The sequence below is a fragment of the Muscardinus avellanarius genome (genome assembly GCF_963383645.1).
Source record: "Muscardinus avellanarius genome assembly, chromosome: 6".
NCBI classification, from domain to species: domain Eukaryota; kingdom Metazoa; phylum Chordata; class Mammalia; order Rodentia; family Gliridae; genus Muscardinus; species Muscardinus avellanarius.
The window spans coordinates 99,796,534-99,821,205 of record NC_137791.1 but is presented as its reverse complement, the minus strand read 5'-3'; the positions used below and the strand labels follow the sequence as shown (position 1 = coordinate 99,821,205).

General features: G+C 37.6%; 1 protein-coding gene across 7 annotated transcripts in view; it reads right to left on the bottom strand.

Moving 5' to 3' along the window:
• Positions 1-732: 732 nt before the first annotated feature.
• The window catches only part of GABRA4 (gamma-aminobutyric acid type A receptor subunit alpha4), a gene marked incomplete at both ends in the record, with an annotated part of 76,288 nt that continues 52,348 nt past the window's right edge, over positions 733-24,672 (bottom strand). For 6 of the 7 annotated variants that reach the window (XM_080697577.1, XM_080697578.1, XM_080697575.1 and 3 more), the window contains one exon: positions 733-1,263. In XM_080697577.1, the coding sequence (XP_080553703.1) occupies positions 733-1,263 (531 nt within the window). The remainder of the gene's footprint in view (positions 1,264-24,672) is intronic. The other variant, XM_080697581.1, reaches the window with a different exon arrangement.

Genomic DNA, 24,672 nt, shown 5'->3' with positions numbered 1-24,672 from the left:
GTAGGCTTTAGGCTCTGGATAAGTATGCTGTGAATAAATACAGTACATAACTGAAGGCGCTACTATGAAAAAGAATCCATATAGTGAGTTAAACTTTGGCTCGGAGTACAAAAATTCAAGTCAACTGTTAAGTACTGTTTGGCCACCATATGAAAGGAAACACATTTCCCCTAGTCTGTCTTTGTTTCTGAGGCTGCAGAAATTTCATTCTATTGATCAGTGTTTGTTTCATTTCTTTTTCCTTCCACCGAGGTTTTGTTTAACAGGGAAAATCCTTTTCTTGCAGGTTCCAAGAGAATCTCCAAAGGTCACTGCATATGGCATCAAATAAACAATTCTGGTTAAGGGCAGTGCCACTGGGAAATTTAGTGTGGCTGATTGATATTCATAGGGTATTAAAAAGTGCCATCATCTGTTTTCACATTTCAATGCAAAAATATGCACCGCGTTTCTCTAATAGCCCTACTTCTCCTGTTCCAGCTTTCCAGGATGGTCTGTATTCCATCTAATTAGAACGCTGAGTAGACCCTTTTAAAATCATCTTTCCGAAAAGAAAAAATGATTCACTTTCCCTTTACTGAGGAATTAATCTCCCAATAACTGACTTATACTTTTTTAAATGGAAAAATTACGTAAAATTTTTATTTTAGTAAAGAATAATTATCTTTAAAAACATTTAAAAAGACAGTCTGTGTTTTCATTATCTTTTAGGAAACTATTATAGCGACAAAATTACATTAGACTTTCTGATTTCTCCATTGTGTCCTTAGATAAATAAACAACCCAATAGACCATGTTAAATGCCCCAAATGTGACTGGGAAGAGAATACGGGCATATTTGTCTATTTTACTTGTTCCAGATCCAGCAGGTGGAGGAGGAGGGGGAGGAGCTGTGGCTGACAACTTCCCAGGAGCCCCTGTGGTATTAACTGTAGTCTTAATCCGCCCCAGTTTTGATCCAAACGCAGGCCGAGTAGAAGCAGATCCAACTGAAGTTTGTCTCAATAAACTCCCAGTTCGACTAGGGGTAGAAGCTGCAGATGGAAGTGCTCTTGCAGCAGATATGGTTTCCGCTGCATTCGCCCGGCTGAATGGGTTTGGACTGGAAGCTAAGTAGGACTTGGATGTGGCTTCAGAGGATTCTTGAACAACTGGGGTAGATTTGGCAGAATGGTTTCCCACCTCAGTTCTGTTGCAAAGGTCAGATTCTGAGTGGACCAACGCATTTGTTCTTTTCCTCATGTTCAAACTGGCATTTGTATTCTGAAAAGATATATTAAAATTTATATCGGTTACATAATTTTATGGAGATTTGTACAAAACTTAATGGGATGAAAACACATTAGCCATGTATATAACGTGAACATTTATTACTCTGTAGTGTCCATTCAGCTTGATGTAACAACTTAAAACTATCTAATGAAAAAGAATGAAAGTATTTAAAATTGTGAATCAAAATTTTTCTATTTCAAGGCTGAGCACCGTAGCATGCAGCCATGAACCCAGTACTTGGGAGGCTGAGACAGGAGGATCGCAGGTTCAAGTTCAACCTCAGCAATTTCGAAAAACCCTGTTTCAAAGTGAAAAATAGAAAAGGGCCAGAGATGTAGCTCAGAGGTAGAGTATCCCTAGGTTCGAAATCCCCAGTACCACAAAAAATAATAAAATAAAAATTTTCTATTTCAAAATATGACTCATTGTAATAAATAATTTAAAGCTCAATTTTATAAAGAAGGTTAGATTTTAGTACAATAAACTTGGTTTCTACTTGACTTTAATAGTATATGACTATAGTTTTACAATTTCTTATAGTCATTTGATAATGTGTTATATACACTTCAAAAGATTTCATGTTTGTTATGTAAAGATTATGTGCCTGTTCTTATGCATAAAATGACAAAAATAATAACTCTCTACATGTGCCTGACATTCTTTAAAAATTAAAAAGCCTTTATTTCCAAATCTCTGGAATTTATTTTCATAAAAGAATCTTAAATAAGCAATCAAAAACTTTACTGAAAAATCTAAAATCCTTACATATTAGTTTTTCATAACAATAATAAAAGCACAAAAGTATTAATTTAAATAAAAGATTGTATTTGACATACAAACATCATCACCAAAGTAACATAAGTATCTGAGGTCGATCATACCACTAACCAGTAAAGAGCAATCAAATAAAAATGTAATTCGCTGCTTCCCATCATCTTGTTTATAGAACAAGACTATATCTAAACAAAGCTCTGTGAATGCATTAAAATAAGTTCCTCTTTTTTTTTTTTTTTTTTTTTGTGGTACTGGGGTTCCTGGAAGCCCTTCTACCTCCGGGCTACACTCCCAGACCTACTTTTACATCTTTGTTTGGAAACAGGGTCTCCTAAGCCAGTGCGCGCGGCTGGCTTCGAACCTGCGCGATCCTCCTGTCTCTGCCTCCCAAGCGCGGGGATTACAAGCGTGCGCCACCACGCCCGGCCTAAAATAAATTCCTCTTAGCCGGGTGTGGTGGCGCACGCTTGTAATCCCCCCCCCCCCCCCCCCCCCCGCACTTGGGAGGCAGAGACAGGAGGATCGCGCAGGTTTGAAGCCAGCCACGCTGGTTTAAGATACCCTGTTTCAAAAATATAAAATAGGTCTGGGAGTGTAGCCCGGAGGTAGAAGGGCTTCCAGGAACCCCAGTACCACCAAAAAAAAAAAAAAAAAAAAAAAAAAAAAAAAAAATAATTCCTCTTATAATTCTTGTAGACACAACAAATAACTCTACAATCTACTACAGATTATCTTTGCTGTGAAGCAATTGCTCAGATGGTCCTCAAATTGTCATTTCAGACTTTAGAAAATACTATGAATTTTAAAAATAATTTTTCTTCCCTCATTGTGTTTTTGCAAGTTATATTAAGGTTATATAATATCTTCTCTCCCTGCTATTTTATGGAATAGGTGACAGATGAAAAGATAAACAAATAGAGGAAAGAGGGAAGAAGAGTGGCTCATAAGTGGGTAACTGGAAGAAGCCAGCCTCAGAGGACAATTCACAAATAAGCACATAAAGCAGATCAACTGTATGCAATAACTTGAGAGCTCATTTTAGAGTGAGAGTTGTATTCTACAAGTTTATCTTTCTTGATTCTACGCCTATCAAGCATGTAAAAAATGTTCAAGCCATACCTCATAGGCTTGTGAATTATGACTTCAAGGTCAATGAGTAGAGAAAGAAAAACAGTGTCACAGAGCACAGAGCCAAAGCGGACTCTGAGAGGTTTAGAAAGATTTCTTCATGTCGGCTTGGAGTATTCTTCTATGCAGGTTGCAGCTGAACTAATGGAAAATTGGATCCTAATATATGGTGCCTAATTTTGGTGGAGACAGTTGAAACCAAAATTGACATCAACCTAAAAGCTCAAGAAACATTACTTATCCTGCGCTTTCCCTCTACAAGGCACATCCTAGGTGACTTCTTATTAATACTCAATCTCCTTTTGAAGGGAAGCTAGGGAGTTATCAAGATCCAGAGGGACATCAGATAAGGGAGGAAAAACTCCAGTGGAGCCAGGAAGGTGGTCTACTGGAAAAAGTGAGAGAGGGATGACCAGTGAAGGAATCACTTCCATTGATATTATGTACATACGTGAGTCTACCAATGTCAGTCTCAATGCCCTATGTGAGGAAGGAGGCAGGGAGGAAGCCAGGGGAAAGATCACCACATGTGGTATGTGGTATGTCACCATCACAATGAAGTACATTATGATGTAAGGCTATAATGCATCAATAAAAGTGCTAAAATGACTAATTATAGACTGTTATATACCTGGGAAGGAATATTAAAAGGACCAGGTGTATCCCTAAAGTTTAAAGAGTATACATTACCACTGGCAAGACAACATATACACCCACACACAATGAAATTAAAAGTAGAATGAATGAAATTAAAAATATAACAAAAGGTAAAATACATTCAAAGGCCAAACTGAAACAAAATGCTAAGTATCCTAAGAAGAAAAGGAAATGAAAAGGATATATTGGACACATAATAGAGAAATACATACTTTTAAATACAATCTGATAATTTTATATTGTCTTCTCCCACTGAAATCTGGATTGTCCATGATATTTATTTATTTATTTATTTATTTATTTATTTATTTATTTATTTACAGGTCTGGGGATGGAACCCAGGGGCATTTGACCTCTGAGCTACACCCCCTGCCCTATTTTTTATTCTTTATTTTGAAACAGGGTCTCAGTAAGTTGCAGAGGGCCTCACTAAGTAGCTGAGGCTGCCCGCGAACCGTGATCCTATGGTCCCAGCCTCCCGAATGCTGGGATTACAAGTGTGCGCCACCACGCCCGGCTTGTCCATAATACTTATAAACTTGTATTTTACCTAACACTAAGTTTTAAGAATTGAAGACTAAGTTCCAGACAAAGGGATTTAAGAGAGGATTGTATTTACTCTCCTGCCTGAAATGACCAAAAAAAAAAAAAAAAAATTGCAAAACAAATGTTTTTTGAAGAGAGTAGACATTAGCATCAAAATCATCAAGAGAGAAGAAAACAAACTTTAGAAGAGTTTCCATGCTATGGCACAGAAAGGAGGAACTCGGGAAAAATAAACCTAGAAAATTTCCTGAGTTGAAGACAGAGCTGAGAATCTGGGGGAGGTCAAAGTGGCTAGGCTTCACAGGGCAAAGCCCCAGAGAGAAGAATGCTGAACAGAGGGGGAACTCCAAAACTCGCAAGAGGATCCCCATCCAGAATGTCACCAAGTTAAAAAAGAACCACCTAAGAGGATTAGAGAAAATCGTATCTGATGCTCTCAGAAAGCCAGGAATAATGCATGTTCCCACCAGCCAGACTTGAAAATGTCAGCATTCATGTAGCATCTGGTAGAGTGCTCAGAAGGGCCTGACCTCAGTAGTATGGAATAAATAGCTCTAAACACTGCTTGGGTGCTACCTCATACATTTTAATAACACAATGGAAAGAACGAGACTGGCTCCAGTAAGTCAAATGTAACTCAGAACACGCAAGAATATTGAAGTTCTTCTCCATTCCCTCTACACCTGGACCCTTCTGGAACTTCCTGAAATCCTGTGAAACATGTTCTGTATGAGAGATTTGATTATACAACAGCACCAAATCGTTGGCTTTTTATATCTTCGTGTCCTTTGTAATGTACACACTCCTTCCCCACCAAGAGATTTATGTCTCTACAAACTTCCTTACTTCTTTGATCTATGCCTACAAACTTACTTTCTTGGCCAACAGTATGTAGTAGAAATGATGATGAGTCATTTGAAAGTCAATAGTTGCTGCTTGCTTCCACTCTTTCTTGAAACATTGTCACCATTACCATAAAGAATAGGCCCGGCTAGCCTGCTTCAGGATGAGAAATCATTTGGAAGGGAAATAATTATCCAGTTGAGGCCATTCTAGATCACCCAAAACCTAGTTGACATCAGGCACAAAAGTCTGTTCCAGCCAAGAGAAGATGGCCTACCTTAGAAAGCTTCATCAAGATCAGAACTTCCCAGCAGATCCACAGATGTGAGAACAAAGGTCAATATTTACTGTAAGTACAGGATGTATTCTCGTGGTTTGATACGTGGCAAGAGATAATATATAAAGACCACTGAAATTAAGGGTCCCCACAGGAGGTGTTTCCAAATTGCTCTTGCAAGGGAACATTCCTCAGACATTCTAAAAAAAAGAAGTCTGGCTTGCCCAGAACTCACAGAGAACCTTTAGGGGGCGCTGTTGCCTAACTTCATATACTAGCTAAATGACTAAGCTATTTTACTCTTCCTAATCCTGTGTTTCAAGAATTACAATATTTTAATACTGGGAGGGACTTTAGTAAACTCTTGTTTCTGTTCCACATTTTGCAATCAAGAGAAATAAGAGCAGAAAGGTTATGATTGGCTGAAGATCACACAGCGAGTTATTTACTGAGTGTCTATCCTGCCACATGGAATAGCCTCTTTAGTCACAAATACAGAAGAGAGGCTTTAAAGAGCATTCCAGAGCCGGGCGTGGTGGCGCAGGTTTGTAATCCCAGCACTTGGCAGGCTGAGACTGGAGGATCTTGGTTCGCCGACAGCCTCAGCTACTTGGTGAGGCCCTCTGCAACTCAATGAGACCCTGTTTCAAAATAAAGAATAAAAAATAGGGCAGGGGTTGTAGCTCAGAGGTCGAATGCTCCTGGGTTACATCCCCAGACCCTAAAAAAGAAGTTAAAAAAAAAAAGAGCATTCCAGACTGCACCTCCTTGAGTCAGTGAAGTATTTGTAGGAGTCGAGAATATTAAGAGAAATAATTTGAGACTTGGAAATCAGAAAGAAATCCAGGACATTCTTTTAATCTTTTAATGGACTACTGGTTAGCAAGCACACCCACCCAGGTATTATTAAGGTAGGATAATGTACTTAAATGTGATTTTACTATTTAATTAGATCCCACACTCTGGGAACTATAAACGCTAGCTTTTAGCTTCCCATCCAGTAGAGACCACCAAAGGTCATGGTATTGTTGCCCTGTCTGATATCAGTCACTTATGTATCTAGTCAATTAATCTATCCTAGCATTTCTTTTTTAAAGTGTTTATAGATTACCATATCTCAAAAAGATTTTGAACCAGTCTTCCACGAAAACTCATTAATTAATGAGTTAAGCAAATTCGTGGCATAGTCCATCTGATATCTGTATGAGTCATGTATTTTTTTTTTTTTTTTTTTTTTTTTGGTGGTACTGGGGTTCCTGGAAGCCCTTCTACCTCCGGGCTACACTCCCAGACCTATTTTATTTCTGGAAACAGGGTCTCTTAAGCCAGCACGGCTGGCTTCGAACCTGCGCGATCCTCCTGTCTCTGCCTCCCAAGCGCGGGGATTACAAGCCTGCACCACCACGCCCTGCTTGAGTCATGTACTTTGATAGTTTGAAAATAATACTCTGACAACATTCACTATTGAACAGGATTTATTTATTTATTTATTTATTTGTACTAGGGATGGAACCCAGGGGCTTTCTACCTCCAGGCTATACTCCCAGACCTATTTTATATTTTATTTGGAAACAGTCTCACTAAGTTGCTGAGAGCCTCACTAAGTAGCTGAGGCTGGCTTCGAACCTGTGCAATCCGCCTGTCTCAGCCTCCCAAGCGCTGGGATTACAAGCGTGCGACACCACACCTGGCTTTGAACAGGTTTTAAATAGCAAAGAAATATAAGCATAGACTTGAAGAATATGCCTTGAGAAAAGAGAGAGCCCAAATGAGAGACAGGATTAGTCTAACATGATTAGAAACAAGATTCAGCAAAGCAAGAAGCTCCATGAAAATGAAAGAAGCAGTATGATCAGTGTCACTAGGACTGGCATCTGAAAACAAAGGTCAAATAATTATATTCCCAATTTAAGAGTGTCAATACACTTCTAGAATATAAAGACTGCCTTATTAATCCTTATAATTTAAAGCACACAGTAAGAAACAACTTTCTATCTGGTCAGGAGCAGTGGTGCACATCTGTAATCCCAGTACTTGGGATGTTGAGACAGTAGGATCCCATGTTTGAGGCCAGCATGAAGTAACTTATTAGACTGCGTTTCAAAATAAAAAATAAAAAGGATGGGTTTATATAGCTAGTAGAATCTCCCCTCCCCCAGGGTTCATTACCAATACCACCATCACCCCCCCCACACACACACAATTCTTTCTTATCTCCAAATTTCTATTTCTTTGTTTATAGGATAGATTTCTACATACAGCAGTAGTGCCTATGACATATAAATTATTTTGACTCGATTCTAAGTCTGAGTGAGCAGGCCTAAAAAGTCTTAATATTCTAAATATCATTCCCTGAATAAAGAAATGTGAGATTTGACTGATTTGAGGTGTACATCTTTGCTCTCTGCTAAACAGCTAAATGATGCTCAAGTCATTTTGTACTTATGTCTCAAGGTCTCCTGTGCAAAAAGTAGCTGTCATTTTTCATGAAGACAAAGCACAGAGGGACTGAGGAACCTGTTGACCTATCTGACACAGGACGCCCTAGAAATCACATCCACACAGCCTTCAAGTTTGGAAACAACGATTGTGCCAGTCAGAGGGATGTTTTGTTTCATAAAGAATGTAAAGGCTTCAGAGGCTCCATTAGTATTCAGCAAACACATAGTGGTTTCAAGCAGAAAAGGCACCTAAGATTTGTTTGAATTTTAAAAAATGATTTAGTTTGAAATCATTTTGTCATTAGTCACAATAGCCCGAAGCAAAGAAACTAGTGGGGTAGAGATGTGAAGTGGCAGATTCGAACATTACCAACAAATGAAAGCATCAACAGGCAAACAGGAGCAGATCTAAGCGACTCGTCAATCATGGTTTGTGATCTGACAAAGAAGTCTTATCAAATGCAAAAGGAATATTCATCTCAACTCACTGCTCCAGCAGCAGAGATAAAGTGACTACGATCGGGTTTGCAGAAGGCAAGCAGCTACATTCATATCGCTCGCTCAAGAAGCTAATGAAGTTTAATAAAATGTAATTTAACTCTCCTAAATTAAAAACTAACAAGGCAAATAATGAACAGGTTTATCTTCCAGAATACCAATGAGTCACATGCAAAAAAAAAAAAAAAAATCCAATAATATAAAGACATTTATTCCAGGCCATTCAGACAGGGCTTCAGGGTTAGGCATACATCTTATTTAATAAGAAAATAAACAAGTGTGGTAGAACCGCTGAAACTAAACTCCAAGGTAATGATTTACTGAGAATTAGAAAGTGCTCCCATGTAACAATGAAAAACATCGCCTCCAAATAAACATGCTAAATATTTCATAAATTGTTACCAAGGGATTCTATCATGTACTGAAATTCAAAATGTAGAAATGAAAATGTTGAGCTCCCTATTTATTGTATTTCATTTCCTCCCGATGTTAGCATTTAATTCAATGTTTGTATTACCATAAGCTATAGGAATATTACCTTCAATATCAGGCACTGAGATAAATTTATGTCTTCAATTTGAAATTACCCATAAAAAGAGATCTGAAGATATTGATTCATTTTGTCTTTACATATTTAGGGTTGAAGGTTTAAAGGACTTCTCTGAGGTGTGCAATCTTGTGGTTAGTCTTATTTCACAGTGGCTTCTAGTGTTTTATTTTATTTGTAAGGGCTGTGTATATAAAATATGTGGCTCCAATGGGAGAAACCGCTTTGTGGGAGATTCAACTAGTTGGAGCAGTAGTTCTCAACTTAAGTGAACATCCCCAGAATGCTGCCTGGAATCAACCCAGGAGCTACTTTCATCAATGTGGCCAATATAACCCTAGAGAAGGAAGAGGGCAAAGGATACTCAGCACACTTTCTCTAAGTCCAGTCACTAAGCTGAACACGTCCCTTCTCATTCAATAAGAAAAAGCAGTATTGTAGGCATCTGAAGTGTTTATGGGAATAATCTGGAAGCTAAACACTTACAGTCTTGGGCTCTATTTACAGGAAATGCATTCATTAGTTGTGATATTGATAGTGATCCAGGAATCAGATAATGATCTGATTATCATCCTGGTTAAGATTGCAGGTCCCCCAGATCAGAAAGATCTGGATTCAAATTCTGAATTTGCTGTTGACTAGCTGTGCGATAATTGCAAGTGATTTAAACTTCTTGAAGCCTCAAAGTCCTTCCTGTGATAGGATTAATAATGGTCCCTTCATCGTAATAAATAAAGTAATGCATGTAAAGCACTTAATACAGTACCTAGTATGTAGTAAACAGCCAATGAATATATGACTATGTGAGGTCAGATAATAAGACTCTGCCTCAAAACAAATATTACTCAGAAATGAATTAAAGGAAACAAAGTTTCAGAGGACAATTATATATGTATAAAATATGACCCCCATGCCTAGTAATCATAAAGGTAGATGAATATACTGAAGTAAAGAACAGTCTATGGTGCAGTAAGTTAAGGAAAGAATGTTTCCAGAGAAAGTGAGAAATAAATACAAAGAAATACAAAATCAATATGCATGTTGGTAGTAAAGATGAGAATCAACACTAGAGTAAACCCCATAACTTATGTATAAAATAAATATAAAAGGCACTTTGGGAAAAAAATAACAACATTAACAACTGCACAAGAATTGACTTCTGTTAAGTGGTTCTTCTGCACCTGTCACCATTTCATAGGCTGTTAACTGAACTGGGACCACGATCATCTGCCAAGCTATGGGAAAAACTGCAATGACAAGTATTTCAATGTCTAAAACAAGTACCGTTGTATTACCATACCAGATCTCAGTCTCTCTCTTTGGGACTTTATTAAGTACCAATAAAATCTAGAAACTAGTTATCAGGGAAACATCAAAGACTAGAGAAACAGTTGTAATACCAACCTACAAGATTATATTCACACTCCATTATACTATGAAAGCCAGACCCAGAGCACTGGCTCACACAACGCTGGTGACCCAGGCAGGCTGGCCCACTTCCTAAATATGGAATATTAAAAAGAACCATATCTGTGAATATATTGGTCTGGCACTAGAGTATCCCTCTTTTTCTTTCTCTAACTACAATTACTGTAGTCAAAAGGACTTTCTTCCACATACAATTTGGAAGTAGGAAACGAGATGATGTAGCCATTAGAAAAGGGATGGCAGAAGGCAACATATGTCAAAGAAGATCACAAATAAAAACAGCAAAATGTTTTAATCATTCCTATCTAGACTGAATTTTGTCTTTCTCAAATTCTTATGTTGAAGCCCTAACTCTCTATGTGTTTTAGTTAGCTTTTAATCACTATGACCAAAATAAATGACAATAAAAACAGAGGAAAAACAAAATCTTTACTTGGTTGAAGGTTTCCGAGTTTTAGTCCTGGGTTGATTGGTTCTGAGGCAAAAACATCATGGGGCATGGAGTGGCAGAGGAAAGCTGCTCAAGGCAGATGGAAGCAGAAAGAGAAAGGAGGGAAGGGACAGATACCATCCCCAAGGGCATGCCCCACTGACCTGACTTCTCCAGTCACACGCCACCTGCCAGAGTTACACCCAGAATCCATTCAAATTATTAACCCGAAGCAGCATGGTGGTGTACGCCTATAATCCTAGTACATGGGAGGCTGAGAGGATTGCAGGTTCCAGGCCAGCCTCAGCAACTTAGCAAAGTGAAATAAGGCTGTTTTAGAACAAAATAAAAGAAGACCAGAGGTCTAGTTTAGAGATGGAATGCCACTGGGTTCAATCCCCAGTGCCAAATGTGTGTGTGTGTGTGTGTGTGTGTGTGTGTGTGTGTGTATTAACCAATGAATAAATGGATAAATCTACTGATGAGGTTATAGAGTCCTGATTCAGTCATTTCACCTCTGAATATTTCTGCATTCTATATTAAAACCTTAACATCGTGCCAGTATATTGTAGATAAGACCTTTAAAGAGGTGATTAGAGTTAAATTAAGTCCTAATGGTAACACTCTAATCTGATAGAAATGATGTCCTTTTTTTTTTTTTTTTTTTTTGGTGGTACTGGGGTTCCTGGATACCCTTCAACCTCTGGGCTACACTCCCAGACCTATTTTATATTATTTTTATTTAGAAACAGGGTCTCTTAAGCCAGTGCAGCTGACTTCGAACCTGCACGATCCTCCTGTCTCACCTCCCAAGCCGGGGGATTACAAGCGTGTACGGAGAAATGATGTCCTTTTAAAAGAGAAAGAAACATTAGAGACAGCTCTTTCTTCACAGTGTGAGGGCGCAGTGGGGAGGTAGCCCTCTACAAACCAGAAAAAGAGCCCTCATCAGAAAATGAAACACAGGGCAGCCTTGATTCTGACACTTTTCAGACTCTAGTAGATTTGTGAGACTTAAGTTTCTGTTGTTGAAGCCATCCATTCGGTGTTACTTTGTTATATCAGCCCAAGAAGAGTAAGACAATTGTCTAACATCATTAAATTAAATTAAAATCCACAGATTTTCAATAATGAATGTTATAGTAATTTTCATGGGGGGTGGGGGAGGATAGGGGAGAATAAACAAAGCCCAAACAGCTCTCTTCCCTTTTGAATATTTTCTTTATAGTTTATTCTGTCTTCCTTTCCCCCACTGAGCGGGCATACTTTTGTGGCAACTACAAAATCCTAAGTAAAGCCAAGATACAACAATGCAGAGACATTGAGAAGCTTTAGATAAAAATTAGACATTAATTTATTTTACATCCTTTTACTTGTCCTTGGTGAAAAAAATACTTTCATGCCCACCGAGGAGCACCTCCATTCTCTTCCTAAATGGTGAAAATTACCTACATACAAGATTCCTCCAGGTACATCTAGAGTAATTTGTAGCCCCCCCACCTCACCCAATCAGAGCCAAACCGTTAACTGGAGCATTCATTTAACTGGACTGGGCTCCAGCTCTTGGCTCCACATTTTTCTTTCGATATCTTCACCTCTTTCCAGACTATGTGTGGCTAAGAATGTGTGTTGGATTTTAGAACATGCATTTATTTAAATATCTGAAAATATCATTAACAATATAACTTGTTTTTAGTGCTGGGGATTGAAACCAGGTACATTCTAACTCTGAGCTATACCTCCATTTTTTTTTTTTTAATTTTGAAACAGGGTCTCCCTAAGTTGATGAGACTGGCCTTGAACCTTCAATCCTTCTATTTCAAACTCCCAAGTACTGGGGGATTACAGGTGTGTGCCATTGTACTAAATAGCAATATAGCAACTTTTGGTCATATTTTATATTAAGAATATTTGAATCCTTACATGTAGAGTTATATGTAAATATCTGATAAAGCATTGCAAAAGAATTCTTACTAGTACAGACAGTAGAGTAACAATAAATAATGGTAATGTACTGCTATCTCAAAAATCTAGAAGAGCCAGCCATGGTGATTTACCCTTGTAATACCAGTATTTGGCAGGCCAAGACAGAAGGACAGCAGGTCCGAGACCAGTCTCAGCAACCTAAGGAGGCCCTGTTTCAAAAAACTTAAAAGGGTTGGGAGTGTAGCTCAGAAATAAAATGCCTCTGGGCTCAATACCTAGAACCACAAAGAAAAAAAAATCCAGAAGAAAGAATCTTGAATGGATTTGCCAAAAGAAATGACAATTATTTAAGGTGATAGATATATTTGCCCTAATTTGAATATTACAAAATGTCTACATGTATCAAAACATATATATTTTGGTACCCCAAACATATATACATGTTTTGATATCTGCTATGTAAAAATATGTTTTTATGAATAAGTTAAAATACATTTAAATGGAAAACAAATCTTACATGTTTTCCAAATGCTAACTTGGGTTATCAAATAAATTAACCTCTCAACTTTCTATACCATCCTATGAAAGTCATTTGTTTCATCCCCAAATTATTCAGAAAATTATATTTAAACTCAGATACTACTTGAGCCGTGTTTTATTCCTAATACTGACTTGGTATAATTTGACAATGAAACTGTGATATGATAAATAGCCATCCAGAAGGATTCAAAGTCTATGCCAACCCTATAGGAGGCTAGCATAACAAAAGACTGAGCCACAATTTTATCTGCATCAGCAGACAACAGGGGCACTGTATAAAAAATAATCATTTATCAAGAGCAGAGCCTCAGTATACTGATGATGGAAAAACCATTCCAGAGCTCAAGCATTAGCAGCCGTGTTCCTTTGTAAAGGCACAAATATGGAGGGAGATGAACTCGGATGACTCAAGAATTTTGCTCAAGTGTTTTTTGGAATTCCCATAGCTGCTTGGCTACTGAATCTAAGTATTTATAATAACTTTAACAGATTTATATTTTAGAACAAAGATCAAGTTTCATGTTTTATCTTCTGCTGGAGCTTATTATCCAGGTCAAGTGAGTAATAAAGAATTCATAATTAAGGCCATAGGCAATACACATCTTATTAAAGACGTCGATTCAATCCATTCATTTATTCAGTCAGCAAATTTTTATCATCTATTTTTCCTTTAAGTTATCTTTTTCTGGGCTTTGGGAGCAAAGGGAAGAAATATTACAGTCCTTGTAATATCTCCCAGGAACTGGGAAAATCTAACAAACAATGAATGTCAAAAAAGAAAGCTTATAAAATATTTTTATGGTGTTCTCCTGCAAGTCAGAAGCTACTCCTCAACTTGCTGCCACATTCTTCCTTAAGTTCTAATATGGCACTTAGAAAAGCTGTTTAAAGTTTACTATTAAAAATATATGGTAAAATTGAGACATTTTTTTCTCCTAGTGTATAGAACACTGTGATTTCAGCTCTTTGTAATCCAGGGAAATTATCAACCCGAGCATTCACACTAATTTCCATCCTGAGAATGATTCCTGTAACACAATTTTCAGTGGAAGCCTGTATTCCCAGTACCTGGGAGGCTGAGACAGGAGGATGAAAGTTACAAGTCCAGCCTCAGCAACTTACCAAGACCTTGTTCCAAAAATTAAAAAATAAAGACTAAAGGGCTAGAGCTGCAGCTCAGATGTGGAATGCTCCTGGTTTCAATAACCAACACAAATAATAACAATATAATAAAAATAATAATCTACTAATATATAAAGCAAATTAATGTCAGCAATACATGTGTCAAATTATGTACAAGATAAGTATGTGTACACATGCACATGTAAAAGAAGACCACTATTGTATATTGTATAAACTCTCTCATATGTGTGTATATGTATATATATTTTTTCAGTACTGGGGATGGAACCCAGGGGTACTCTACCTATGACCTACACCCCCAGCCCTATTTTTTATTCTTTGTTTTGAAACATGGTCTCATTGAGTTGCAAAGGGCCTCACTATCTAGTAGCTGAGGCTGTCTTCAAACCATGAATGCTGGGATTACAAGTCCACAACGCCTGGATTCTTATATATATATTTTTAAGTCAACCTCCATCTCCAGTATTTACAAATGGAAGGAGAGTATTTGAACAGAAATTATAGACTTAATTATCTCATTAACACAATTCATTAAAAATTGATTCAACCTATAGTAAAGTAGCACACTGAATCAGCAGAACAAACTCACGTTCTACCATGACACCTCATGGTGCTTCTAATATCAAGTTGACAACCCGCTGAATAGATGAAGCCATTTGGGTATTTTCCAGGAAATAATTTTACTTGTCCCGAGGAGAACCTAATGGTATCAGCTATAACTTCCAAAGGGGCATTATCATGACCATTTGGCACTTAACAAGGCTCTTGTGCTAAAACAGCTGTTCATTCGACATGAAAAAATATTAAAACTTTTTCTGAGCCCAGCTCATCTAACTTGAGCTAGAAAATAAGGTATTAGACTGTTTTGCATGTTCTACCACTTTATGACAAGAAAGCCAATTTTGCACTTCAGTAAAGGCAGATTGCAAATTTAGCATGAATTGAACCAGGAACTGTGCTGCAATCTATGGCAAATGGCTCATCAGCACATTAATGTACACTGCCAAGATAACCACTGCAGCCAGGCAGACCGGAAACTAGAAGAACCGAAAATCTGGTATACATCAAGAAAAATGTACTCTCTTTCAAAATCTTAAAAATAACCCTAAAACCCAAAGCCCTCAAATACCATTATTACTCAATATGATGCTTATAGGGCAGTGGAATAGCTATTAAAACCAAAGTCAGAACCTTAGATTCTGAAATCAGGTAGATGAAATTTTAGACCAAATACTAAATACTATATATGCTTCAAATTTCTCATGGATATAGTAAAAATAATGACAATTATTTATTAGAGATACTGGTAGGATAATATCAGATAGTCTCAGTGGGGTAAAATATTATATTTATTCTCTCTCTCTCTCTCTCTCTCACACACACACACACACACACACACACACACACACACACACACACACACGCTCTCTCTCTTTTTGTCCTGGAGATTAGGCCCAGGAGTATTCTACCTCTGAGCTATACCCCTAGCCCCCTCTTTCTCTCTCTCTCTCTCTCTCTCTCTCTCTCTCTCTCTCTCTCTATATATATATATATATATATATATATATATTTTTTTTTTTTTTTTTTTTTTTTACTTTGAAACAGATCTCACTAAGTTGCCATTGTCTCAAGTTACTGAGGCTTGTCCTGAGCCTGTGATCTTCCTGTCCCAGCCTCTTAAGTACTAGGGTTACAGGGAGGTGTGCACTTTCATGCCTGCCTCATTATTTCTATACTCAGTTATTCACTGTGTTGTTTTTAACAGAATTACATGTCAAATGAAAACTCGAACTTTCCACCTCAGAAAATGTTGGAAATATATGGGAACCTATATGTTGTGCCCTGTTCAAAATTCCTCTTAGTTACTATTCCTAGGTGGAGATAATCAGCTTCATTCCTTGGAGAAATGCTAAGAACTAGCTAAAACTGCTAATTGCAGGAAGAGATCATTAAGGGCTTCCATTTAAAAGTTTCCATTGGACAGATATATGCTTCAAGGGAAATATAAAATCAAGACTCCTTGCGATAATTCTATTTATCATATTAGCAATTTTAAGAATATTTGCATTTTTAAAATATCGCATGCTAAAATTCCTTTTACATTGTAAGTAAGCAAAGAATTCCTTTCAGATTATAAATAAGCAACTCCTAAAACTCCTCGAACCTTTGACTGCTTCCATCTACTTTTTTATATTGTTTACCATTGGCAGTCTGGGGGAAAACTATAATTACTGTTTCCATTTATTCATTGTTACTTATTTCTTTATCCTATTTCTGGTTTCTCTCCCATCTTTCCTTTGAAACATTTTGTGGCTTTCTCTAACTGGCACTTTGTAAATAATTTTATTGGTGCATTGTAATTATACATCATACTGAGGTATAGAGTGATATTTATATGCATGCCCATACTTGGAGTATTTCTTTCTGGGCCCCAGCCTCTTCCTCCCCTTCCCCAGACACTGGCATTAGTAATATTATACCAATCAGCAATTTTTAAAAATCTACATCTTACATAGTTGTCTCATTAGCATACAATACCACTGATCACTTCTTCCTTATTTCTTTAGTTTTCCCCCATAATTCCACATTCTAATAATGTTCTACTTACCTTTCTCAGTCTCTAGTGTAAAATGTTCTTCCTCTAACTAATCCTACTATCTTACCTCTCCATAACTTTGGCTTCAAGCATCCCAGTTTTCTCAATCTTCAGTAAATGAGCCTGTCCAATGGCTTTTATTACACTCTTTATATCAATATCATAATTAAATTATCAAAATATAAAACTTAATGCTACTTTCATGAATTCTCTTCAACCTTTAGACCCATATATCTAAAAGACATGATTTATGTTTTCTGGAAGTATAATGAATTTTTTAACCCACCCATTTATGCAATCAATAATGCAACAACTTTTTATTGAGTACCTATATATATTCCAGGCACCATTTTTGGCTCTGGTGATATAAAACTGAAGAAAGGCTAACAATACTCCTATAGAATTAACTTCTTGTTCAAGAGTCAGAGTCTAATCTCTGTACACATCCATTTACATCCAATGAACAAGGTATGTTTCTCCTAACAAACACAGCCCTCATGATGTTTTTTTTTTTTTTTTTTTTTTTTTTTGGTACTGGGGTTCCTGGAAACCCTTCTGCCTCCAGGCTACACTCCCAGACCTATTTTATACTTTTTTATTTGGAAACAGTTGGAAACAGGGTCTCTTAAGCCAGCACGGCTGGCTTTGAACCTGTGTTATCCTCCTGTTTCCCCCTCCCAAGCATGGGGATTACAAGTGTGCACCACCACGCCCAACCCTCATGATGTATTTGTATTTGGATCACAGAAATCAACACACTATCCAGCTAGCTTTCCAAGTCACAAAACTGCAGCTATTCATACTTCTTTCTGCCTTTTTCTATTCTCTTGGTTTGTTCTGAAAGCTACTACAGACAGACTGATGAGTTATTGCCTTTCCTGCCTGAGGGATGCTCTGGTGATAGAAGCTTGACTCGGATAGAGGAGGTGATTTGAACACAAGTGCAAGAAAGTTAGGAAAATATTGCATGTTGGGCATGGTGGCGCACGCTTGAAATCCCAGGACTTTGGAAGTCTGAGACAGGAGGATCACAGATTCAAGGACAGCCTCAGCAAGTAGTGAGGCTCTTATCAACCTAATAAGACTATTTCAAAATAAAAATAGGGCTGGGAGTTAGCTCAGAGGTAGAATGCCTCTAGGCTCAATCCCTAGTACCACAAAAGAAACAAAGAAGAAATATACTGCATGATTTCACTTGTACATGGATTTTTAAAAAGTTGAGTTCTTAGATGCAGAAAGTAGAAAGATGGTTACCAGAGGGAAGTGGGAGGGGGACATAAGGGCATGTTTCCCAAAGAATACAAAATTTCAGTTATATAGGATCAATAAGTTCTAAAGATTAAATGTATAGCATGAGGACAACTAATGATACTATATTGTATACTTGAAATTTTCTAAAACAGTAGACCTTAAATGTTCTCAATACACACACACACACACACACACACACACACACACACACACACACGTACACACGTAACTATGTGAAGATATGAATGGGTATATAAACTGATTAATAATATTTCATTATATGCCTATATGCCTTAATATACAATTCAATGAATTCTTTTTCATTTTAAAGATTTTTAATGCATATTGCCAAGTTGCTTTCTAACCAAGTTTCTTTTCCTTCTTTTTATTTAATTTTTTAATTGGCATATCATAGTCATATATCTTAATGGAACATTTACACTTGCATAAACCTAAATATGAGTTGGCAGGTCCCCTGACTTCTTTGGAATGCCATGGGTCAGTTCTGAGGATTGTTCCACACATACACACCTCACCTAGAATGATGAACAGAGTGGTCAACCCGCTTATTAATGACACCAGATGGCCTTTCCACCCTCTCCATCTCACTTACCTCATACCACTTGTTGGTATCACCACAAAAATAAATTGCTGAGCCGGGTGTGGTGGTGCATGCTTGTAATTCCTGCGCTTGGGAGGCTGAGACAGGAGGATCGCACAGGTTCGAAGCCAGCCTCAGCTACTTAGTGAGACCCTGTTCCCAAATAAAATATATTAAAAAAAATAGGTCTGGGAGTATATCCTGGAGGTAGAAAGCCCCTGGGTTCCATCCCCAGTACCACCAAAAAATAAATAAAATAAAATAAAATAAAATAAAATAAATAAATTGCTGGTAAGGGAATACTTGCAACAGATGTAGCCTTTGGGGAAACTCAAACACCTCTGGACCCTGGGCAGGATGTCTTGATTAAGTCTACCAGTGTGAGCAATAGTCTCTTGCTTCTGTGTCTCTGCACGTTTTCTACCTCCATCTTCTCTGTCTCCCTTTTATGTCTCCCAAGACAAAATCTGAACACTGAATTCTCTGAGAAGTTTGACCTGACACTCTGCCACCCTCATCGGAATTCCCTACCACACACACTCCAGTCAGGACTGTGATATCATTCCCAGACAGCATCCTGTGCTTCCTCTAGCTGAGTGTTTAGCATGGTTGTGTGAGCTCCCTTCCCCACTGTGAGCTCCTTTAGGGCTGTACAGTGTCTTACTGTTTCGCTTCTCTCATCCACGAACATAGTACCAAGCATTGGGAAGTACCCAATAAAATAAGTTGAATGAATAAATAATAAATAAATTATGAGTAAACTGCACTAAAATAAATCAACAACAAAATCATTCCCTCCTGTACACTCAAAACAGCAAAAATGAGTTTCACACAACGCGTCTCCAGAGATACGAAGTTGGCAGAGTCATAGAGCCAAAAGCAGCACATTTAAATCCACTTGAAAACCAGATGACAGTCATTTGTTCTATCTAGATTATACTTCCTGGGCCACTACTGTAGTTAATGGGATGTTTAACGAGTAGATCCTGGAATTTTAACTGATAACCAGAATGAAATGCTATTCCTCTCTGTTCTCATACATCTGCTTGGTAAAGAGTATGACCAAATGATCACCACTGAGCACAAGAGTCACCTCGTGGGTCAAGCCCCGCCTTCCCTCTTGCCCTTTGGTGCCACTCAGGGAAGACGCCATCCCCATGAGCCCCAACCTGTCTCGCCAGGAACAACATGAGGATCAGAGCCAGAAGCCTCTTCTTCAAACTGCTTGGAACATGTAGCCGGTGGCTGCAAGAGCTTGTTTAACAAGACTGTTTTTTTCCCTCTCAATCATAGTTCTAAAGCTATCGTTTATTGAAAAGCTGATTTTTCAAAGCACACACTAGAACAGCTTTTCTGTACAGCTGCAATGCTATTTAAATCTTCCATGAATATCTCCACAAACCCAAGAAAATTTTAAGCTGAAATATTGCTCTTAGAGAGGACATAGTAAAATAAGCCCCTCGGGGGAGGGGGAATTTCAGGAAGTGAAATCTGGTTGTTAATTTTAACACCAAACTTACAAAAATCAGGCATATGACTCTTCATCCTCTGGGCTTAGAGAAGAACACCTGAATCACTGTTTGGAAAGTCAGACTTTCATGAGACTCTTTGGTGGACTCTGACAGTCTGCCTCAAAGTCATCCCTTCATAGGCCCCAGAAATGTAGATAAATACCTCACCTTCTGCTATAATGAGGTTGAAAATGGAAGAAGAAAAAACAGTAAGAGGGATGCTTTGGAGATATTAAACAGATCAGCAGGAGGCAATATCATTCTTGGGAAAAGCTTGCTATCAACCCAAATGTCTGCTTTATGCACGGTGAACCTCAAGTCCTTATCTCCAGAGCCATTGGGGGGGGGATCCCAGTAGCCCACTGGTGATTCCGGTTTAACACTGATGTGATGCTTTAATCTCATGTAACCAGCCATATCATTCTCCTACTGTGATCAAGAAGTCCCACCGCAGTCTTTTAGGCTGCCTTTGTAGCATTTTATGGTGTTGCTGCTTCTTTGAATGCCATCGGAATGGAAGCTTTCAGATTCTTGCCAGCTTTACTGCAACCTGCATTGCCTTTGTTTAAGATATCCGATTTTAGTCAGATGACCTACCAAATGAAATCATATTGCGGGTGAGTCACAATTATAAATACTTTGGAGCTATTTATTGGAAGTTGTTGATGAGATCAAGCTGACTTCACCTATGAAAGGTCTTAGAAATCACTGGCCAAAGAAAAGACATTATGAGAACTGTTATGTGCCCGTCAAGTATTGTGTAGCCTTAGGGTTCATTTCTGCTAACTCTTAGCTGCCAGTATAATAGGGTCTCCGAGCTAGGGCTTGCTAAATTATTGATTCATTCCAAATAAAAAATGCCACAATATACCATGGATATGACAAGAAGATTGTAAGACATAAATAAGGCAAGAGGTCTACACAGCCTCAATATCCAGCACAGTGCCTGGCACAAATTATATATTCAACACATAGAACTTATTCAAATATTTGTTGAATGGTTAAATGAAAGTGCTTAAGCTTAAGCTTTGAGACCCTGATGTTTTTTAAAGCACTGAAAGGTTCACACAGATGTCTTAAGTCATGATCTGACCACAAAGCATGAATAAAAAGCTCAGCAGGGCCAAAAAGTCATTGAATTTAATCCATATTCTAAAGCATTGTAGAATTAATAAATGAAAATTTAATGCCATTTTGAGTTCTAGTTGTACTGTGGAAGCCTGCTGGCCCTTGGTTTTAAAATACTTTCCTAGCATACTAAAATCAGAATTCTTTTTCTCGTGTTGTTCTTTCCTTTGTTTCTGTAGGAAACAGTGACTTCCAGGCATCCAAGATGACACAACATAGATTGCCAAATTGCATGCCACCCTGCAGTTGCCAAGGAGATAATGTATGTCATTCCTACAAATAACATGTTGCTCATGCCTTCATTTCCTTTATCTAGCTTTTTAAGATATTTTTCGCCTGAACTGAATTCAGATAATGTTTGCCATGAACTGATGGAAACATTCCTTTTTAAAAATTTTGTTTACCCCGTTCCCCCAAGGCACTTGATCACATCACACACTCTGTCTGTGGAAGGTCTGAGCATGTTTTATGCCGATTTTAGAACCAGTGATTCAGCAGTTTTCACTGAAAAAAAAAATGCATCCTGAATTCTGTCTGCCTGTGTTCTAAGTAAAGGTCCAATTAAATCCACACCTGGCACTAACATATTCCAGTTTGAAATGGACTACCATAAAAGCAGCTGCACTTGGTTGAATTTAAATGGGAAGGAAAGGAAGAAGGATGCAAAGGAGGGAAAGAAGGACAGGAGGTAAAAAAGAAAGGGAGGAAAGTTAGGAAACTCATATTTATTGAGCACCTGCAGTGTTCCAGATTAAACATCTCTAAGATCGACAAAAAGAATTATGCAAATTTAAGATTGTGGCTCTCATCATCCATTATCAAGAGGCAGAGTCAGTGTTTGTTATATTTGACTTGAAAGCATGTGTTTCCTGGTTACCCAGGGCTGCATACCAAATTGCTGCAACACAGTGGGCTAATGCAATAGCAATAATTTTCATACCACTTCTCATGGGTTGGGAGGTTAACTGGACTTGATCTAGAGGGCTCTAATTTGGGGACTCTCATGTGATTTCACTCAGAGGGACTGGAGCTAGCATCACCTCGAAGACAGCCTCATGCATATGCATGTAGGTGATGTTGAGACACTTGGCTGGGATACCCCACAGCATACTGGAACTAGCAGCCCCAAGTAAATAGTGTTATAAAGGGTCCTTTCACCTAGCCCAACTGGAGCTATATTTTTGTCCTCTTATTCTATCACCTATTATCAGTGTATCAGGAGACTTCTGGTTAATGTTTCACTCTTCTTGGCACTATTTAAATTGTTCTCATAGTGAATACAGAGAAACCTAGACCATAAACCCCATCCAGCTGAAATGAAATAAAATAGCTGTAAGACCTAAAGGAACACCCACTCTGTACTTTAACCATTAAAATAATCACATTTGTTTACTCTCTGGAAATCGACCAAACTAATATAAATAGAGACCCTCAGCCAGAAAATAGAATATTAGTGATATGAAGAAAGAACACAGTGGAAGAAACACAATAATCAGTTTGTGCAGAGCATTCAAACTAGGAAAGAACATTATGGAGAGCTAGTAAAAAAAAGAAAAAAAAAAAAAAAGAAGAAGCCAAAAATTACATCTCCTTGCTTGCATTGCTGAGAAAGTATGATTGTGTTCACTCTACTGTGCTGGCAGATTGGTCCAGAATAAACATATATAATGTTTTATCTTGTGGAGCAATTTCTGAGATGAACAGCTCTGTAATAAATGAGGCTGCACTACATGGTGCTAAATCATGTCTATCAAGCAGAATGCCATAATCCAAACAATAGTGTTCTCTGCAGAATGTAACACTTGGATTTGTACTGATCTCTTCCTAATGCGAGTCCAGCATATGTTCCTATTCAGACCAACACATTTTTTTAAAATTAAGATATTTACTATTATCAGATAAAAATATTGATGACAACTTTACATGGCTCATTCCATACATAGGGAAAAGGCAGAACATTACTAGAAAAGAAGAAATGGGAAGCTGGGTTGGTAAACGATTATGGACCACATAAAATAAAGGATAAAACTATATCAGTTCTCTAGAAAAGCACTGAGAGTTGTACCACAGTATCAGTGTTGACTTTGAACTTCTTTTGAATTAAAAAGATAGATATTTTCTTTTTCTTATCAGAACACATCAGAGAGTTACACAGTTTTCTCTCAAAGTTTGTCATAATTTGAGGCCAACACATTTGAACCTTAGGCTATCCTCCATTACTGTCCATGAAACAGAACTAAGAATAGAAACACTTAGATAACATACAAGGCATATTCCAGCAGGAAGAAGTAATGGTATGTTATTCATGATATCTCTTCTCACTTGGATATTTCTGATTTTACCACACTTGACTCCATCTTAAATATTACTTCTATCCATATCCATTTTTTTTCTAAATGAGAAAGACAGTTTAAAAAAAGTCCCTAAGAATAAAGGGGCAGTATTTATCTGTCTTACACTGTAAGATAATTGGTGTCTCTCTCTGCCTCTCTCTCTCCTCCTCCCTCCATCCCTTCCTCCCTTACGCCTTGACTTCTACCACAGTGAACATCTAGTTGCACTTAAAGCCAACAAAATGAATAGTGATGTATAAGTAAGCTATAGACAGTAATTATCTAAAATTTCTCATGAGATTTGAAAATTCTCTATTGATTTAAATTTTAACCATTAACCTGTACATTTTAAGCACACCTATGACAGTCATATATACCTAGATTACTATTTGGGGTTAAATACTTTAGCAAATTTTCAGTGCTGAAACACTTTCTTATATGTTTTTCCCCTTGATAGGTGATTATCCAATCCACTGATGAAGCCAGGGCAATTCAGTCCAAAACAAATGTTCAACTAGGTAGATTCCAATGACAACAGTCATAAATTTGGGCAGTTGTAGGCCAAGGAGAACAAGGTCAACTTATTTATTATACATCAATTGAAAAAATTTAATATTTCATTTCTAGGGATATAAAGATCATATTAAAGTGTATTTTTATTAAGAAATGATTTTTAAGTCTTTCCACATTCGATCTCCTTTATACGCTGCTTCATGAACATGTGTAGCAATGAATTTGATAAAGTAAATTTGACTATGTTGCAATGGATATTACTCATTGCAAATGTGCAAAAATGAATGAA